This window comes from Monoraphidium neglectum, assembly GCF_000611645.1.
Source record: "Monoraphidium neglectum strain SAG 48.87 unplaced genomic scaffold scaffold03769, whole genome shotgun sequence".
In the NCBI taxonomy this organism is placed as follows: Eukaryota; Viridiplantae; Chlorophyta; class Chlorophyceae; order Sphaeropleales; family Selenastraceae; genus Monoraphidium; species Monoraphidium neglectum.
The window spans coordinates 660-5,677 of NW_014009860.1; the positions used below are offsets into that span (position 1 = coordinate 660).

A 5,018-nucleotide genomic window follows, 5' to 3' on the forward strand; every position below is an offset into this window, starting at 1 on the left:
CGCAGAGTGGCGATGGGCCGGCTGATACTTTGGGGCCCAGTGGGTTTGGTGAGTGCTGCGGACGCTACCAGGCGTAATGTATGGCTGTGACGAATGGCCCCAAGCTTTGCCAGCACGAGCTGTGTCATACCAGTTTCTACATTCACCCATAGTGATGCGCCACACCTACAGCCAAACCCATACATATTCCCTATCTCGCACCCACAGTAGTGAATATTTCCGCCTGCGTTGTCACCCTTGTCACTATCCTTTGTTTTTACAGGTGGGCTTGCGGCCCTCGCTGTCAGCCCACGCGGCCCCAGAGCCCTCGGAGGGGCAGCTGCCGACCAGCTGCCGTGGGTGCTCCCCAACAACCGCGGCGCCGGCTCGGGCCCCGGCCGCATCGCTGGCGGCGGCCTGCTCGGCGGCGGACTGGGAGGACGCGGTGCAGGAAGTGGGGTCGGGCTGGCGGAGCCCTTCATCGGCACCAGCCAACCGGGTGGGAGCCTGGGAGGCATCGGCAGCGGCTGGCGGGTGCCTGGGGCTGCAGATGCACCCGCGCCGCTCGGCGCGCTGAGTGCGCTGGCTGGCGGGGCCGGGGGCCCGTGGGGCGGGCCTCGAGGCCTCGCCGATGCTGCAAGCAGTGGCCCGCCGCCGCAGCGGCAGCCTTCGTCAAACACCCCCGAGGCGCCCACTGGCGCCGGCGGCCTATTTGGCGGCACGGGCGGCGACGGCGGCGGCGGATGGGGCGGGCTCGGGTCGCGGCCAAGCCTCGGAGATCTGGAATCCCATCAGATCACTCCCTCCAGCAGTTTTGGGGGCGCTTTTCGGCAGCTTGGCGGCGGCAGCGGCAGCTTCTCATCGCCTTCTGCCGGGGGCGGCGGGAACGGCTTTGGCGGCGGGGCCGGAGTGTTTGGGGGCGGCCGGCCGGGGCTGGGCGGGCTGATGGGGTGGATGGGGGACCTGGGAAGGGCGGCGGCGGCGGCACCGAGCCCGCGCGGCGGCTCCGGGGGCGACAGCTGGGGCAGCGCGGGCCTCCGCGGCCTCGGCGGCAACTGGGGCGGCAACAGGGGCAGCGGCTGGGGCGCCAAGCCGGCGGCGTTCGCGGCGCCGTCCCGGCCCGGCCTCGGCGGCGGCGGTGGCGGCGGTGGCTGGGGTGGCGGGAGCGGCGGCCTTTCTGGTTTAGCCAGTCACCCACACGGCGGGGGTTCAGGCGGGCTGGGCGTGGGCCTGACAAGGCTCGCCCAGCGGGGGTTGTGAGGGCTCTGGAGTGGCGGTTCAGTGTTTGATACGTGGCTGTGCCACTGCAACGATGGGCAACCTGCACCCCCAGCCTTGGGAATGCAGGCCAGATCCCTTTGCATATCGCGGCCTGGTGCATCGGGGTGGGGGCTGAGCCCTGCGCAAGTGTAGGACCCATTGATGTGACAGTACAAAGTGTTTTGTAGGGGAAAGCGGCGCTGGATGCCCCCACCACACCCATGCTTCGGAGTTTCGTATGTCCCAAGTCTGTTGTGCATGACGAGGGTTTTGGTCTCTGCACAATCATCACTGCACACACTAACACCCGTGTGACAACCTTATTGTGTTGCCCTGACATTCTGTGGTTGGTGGGCAACCTGCATTTGGTCAGTGATACAGGTGCCCGCGAGCAAGAAGCCACGCCTGACACGCCGCAGCAGTGCGGCCCATGTTTTGCTGCTGTGAGGCAGCAACCACTCTTGTCCTTGCAGCCTTGTTTCCAGCCCTGCATGTAAGTTATTTTTTACAGAGGTCTATTCGTGTAAAGCTTGAATGCTGGAAAGATTGAGGCGTGTAGTACGGTGTCAGCTGTAGCCCAGTAAACTGCCGTCGAGCGGTTTGCCCGAGCAGCTTCGCCATTTGTCAATCGTGGTGCTTGACCACCTCGACTGATTAAGATACGACTGTCGTTGGTTACGGTGTCAGAGCATGTGCGACACGATACAACCGTCACGAACCACGCGGGGCACACTTTGCTAAGCCAAGCTGAGGCCTTGCGCGTCTGCTGACACGACGCTTCCACAAAAGCAACCACAGAGGCCGATTAAACCAAGAAAGTGCGTGCAGGCAGCGCCCGGCCCGCAACGGCTTTGTCAGCCCGTCAGCCTGCGCCCCTGAGGGGCGCCTTTAGCTGGGGGCGTCATAAATGCCGAGCGGGCGGTCGATTGATGGCGCCGCGCCGCGCATGCGCGGGTGTCGGCGCGAGCGCGCCGCGCCCGCAGCATGCGCCGGCGTCGTCGCACCGGGCGCCGCCGCAGCGTTGTCCCTGCCTCCCCAAGCCCTAAATTCCCTCCAGTAACCCCCAGTGGCCGGTCCAAGCCGGCCGGACACTCGCGCGGCATATCAAACCCAGCGTGCGCGGCGACGTGCGTACGAGCAAGCACCGCGGCCCTCAGGACACGTGCCCTGTCTGCTGCGCCGCCCGCCAGCGGCTCTCTTTAGTAAGGGACGACCGCGCCCGGCTGCGCCGCCGCAGCCAAGGGCAGCTGTTGGAGCCCCTCACATCCGCCGCAAGCCGCTCGGCCGCCGCCCGCCGCCCGCTCGTGCGCCTAGGCGCGAGCGTGCCGGCGGCGGCCACGCTGGTGCCGCATTAGCGAGTGCCCTTTACCGGCCTCAGCCGCCCCCGCCGCAGGCTGCGAGGCAGAAACAGGATGAAAACGGGGATAAGGTGAGACGGGAGCTGAACGGGAGCTCGGTGCTGAGGAGAGAGTATTGACAGCAGCCGAGGGGCCAGAGGGCTGCTGTGTGCCGGCTCAGCAGGCGAGTAGTGCGTGGCAAGGCGAGTACTGCGTGGCACGATGCCATGCAATGCGCATGCTGCAAAATCATCCATCTGCGCTGCATGCGGTGCTCGCATGCATGCGGTGCTCGCATGCATGCATGCATGCATGTGCATGCACGCAGGCAGGGCGGAAGGCGGGCCATTTCTCAACCGGTCGACTCACGTGGCGCCCCCATGCCCTTCATGTCCGCGAATCCGACGATCCGCGACCCGCCGCTCCCGCCCGGCCCGCCGCCGCCCGGCCCGCGGTCGGGGGGCCGGCGGCGCTGCCCCTGTTCCACGTAGGACTGTGCGGCGTTGGGGTCAACCAAGGTGCGGACCAGCACCATTATGGCGTTGAACAGGCCGGTGATGAAGCCGAGGATGCTCAGCCACCAGCCGGGGCTGTCCACCACCTTGCCTGCGCACGTGTGGCGGTTGCTCTGGTCAGGGGGCGGGCGCGGGCGCTATTGCAGCACGTCGCCGCGCCATGGCGCGCCGCGGGCACGGGTGGGGCAGGAGGGCCCATGCCGCTGGCGGTGGACAGGGTGTGCAAAGCGGAGCCAGTGCCAGTTGCCGCAACTGCAGCCGCCCTGCTCCCGCTAGCACACGGGACGTGCATGTGGGCCGCTTGAGCAGCCCGGCAAGGCCGCTGCAAGCAAGTCAGGGGAAGCTCTGGCACACGAAACGACGCTTGGGCTGCCTGGAACCTAGCACATGGCGCTGCGCATGGCTCAGGCTGCGCGAGCCGACCGGCCTGGAACCCAGGCTGGTAACACCCGTGCTCGTAAATATATTCCACCTTTCCACTTAAGCTCACCGTTCCGGATATACGGCATGGTCGCTGCTGCTGAAGCAGAGCTCGAGGCCCGCCTGGCCGCGTGGGGCGCCGGAGCGCCCCCTGAGAAGCAGAGGCTTTTCGAGAGGCACTATGTTACTCGTTAGGAGGCACAAACTCCCTTGCAAGCCCGCGAACGGGCCGCGGGATGTTTCGAGTGTTGCGAGAGGAAGCAGCGAGTGGTTATTAGTTTTGCAGTCTTAAACCACCGCAGCATCATGTCTGAGGAGGCGGCACGGTTGAGAAAGAGTCAAATGTGTAGCTGGTCTGCAGGTCTGGTGCCTGCGGTGTGCCACTCTTGCAACTTCCTGGGTGCTCTAGCGCGTATACACTTTTTGATTGATATCTAGACGTCATCAAATTGCATAGACGAGTGCGCGTGGGAACTCTACACGCCGGCAAGCTGATCTTGGCTGCCGGCAGCTTGCAGCGCAGGTGGGAATGGACGAGCACACGGATGAATTTATAGACGAAAGGTGCGTTGAGCATTGGCCAGCCCAGCCCAGGGGCTCCCACGGCAGGGGTCGAACGACGATCTGTACTCTGTGTCTAGCTAGCCCATTGTGGCGCCCAATGTCCGGCTTGGTGGGGGACCAGTATATGCGATTGAAAGTGGCCGGGCTGCCGCGCAGCGCTGCCCCGGCAACGGCGGGGCCCAGCACAGCGCTGGCCGCCGGCGAGCGATGGGTCAGCATCGCGTAACGATGGCGCGCCGCGCGCACGCAAACATCGGTCCCCAGCAGCGAGGGAGAGATCATCGACGGCGAGGAAGGCCCCATGACTGTTGAGGAGGACGACGGCTCCCTGGTGGAGGAGGAGGTGCGTCTTGGACTCACTGGGGTCGTGCAGGAGAGGGGGGGGGGCGCACATCACGCAGCTGATGCTCGATGTGTTGCTGCTGCAAGGCCATCGGTCGGCCTGCCCGCTCAATTCGTACAGTACCACAACAGCTGCGGCGCAGCCGCAGCGACCACACGAGCAGCAGGGCGTATCTGCATCATGTCGCGCCGAGCGCACTGTGCAGCTCTGGGATTCAAAATCTGTGCGCACAGCCATCCAGCAAAAAGGGGCAGGTGAGCTTCGCCGCCCAAGTGATGCACCCCCGCCCCTCCCGTCCTGCGCCGGCCGGACGCAGGAGTTTGACGCGGCCGCGCACGACGAGGCGCAGGAGCAGCACGCCGCAGAGGTTGCCGAGGCTCAGGCGGGCGCGCACGAGGCGGCGGGCGGAGAGGAGGAAGGTGCGACAGGTGTATTGAACTCGATGTGGCGCCTGCGGGGGGGGGGGCATTCCGTTGCAGGCGTTGGTGATAGCTTAGCTTGGATGGACGGCTGATTGACTATTCGTTGAGTGCAACGTGGAGGCGGGGTTGCAGGGCGTGGCGCGAGCGGTCCCACCTCAACGCCCGCCCGCCCCTGACT

General features: G+C 65.9%; 3 protein-coding genes across 3 annotated transcripts; 2 read left to right on the plus strand and 1 right to left on the minus strand.

Annotated features, from left to right (window-relative positions):
* Positions 1 to 262: 262 nt before the first annotated feature.
* On the plus strand, positions 263 to 1,239 carry MNEG_13349 (hypothetical protein; the record flags this gene model as incomplete). Its single annotated transcript, XM_014038177.1, has 1 exon — positions 263 to 1,239. A coding segment is annotated over one exon (977 nt), but the record flags the coding sequence as incomplete, so codon positions are not given.
* Positions 1,240 to 2,613: 1,374 nt separating this feature from the next.
* Positions 2,614 to 3,600, minus strand: MNEG_13350 (hypothetical protein; the record flags this gene model as incomplete). Its single annotated transcript, XM_014038178.1, has 3 exons — positions 2,614 to 2,633; positions 2,946 to 3,182; positions 3,582 to 3,600. The coding sequence occupies 3 exons, from the start codon at positions 3,598 to 3,600 to the stop codon at positions 2,614 to 2,616; spliced, it is 276 nt and encodes a 91-aa protein (XP_013893632.1).
* Positions 3,601 to 4,376: 776 nt separating this feature from the next.
* Positions 4,377 to 4,932, plus strand: MNEG_13351 (hypothetical protein; the record flags this gene model as incomplete). The annotated part of the gene is made up of 3 exons (XM_014038179.1): positions 4,377 to 4,418; positions 4,735 to 4,837; positions 4,898 to 4,932. 3 exons carry the CDS (start codon positions 4,377 to 4,379, stop codon positions 4,930 to 4,932), a joined length of 180 nt encoding a protein of 59 aa, XP_013893633.1.
* Between the last annotated feature and the right edge of the window lie 86 nt (positions 4,933 to 5,018).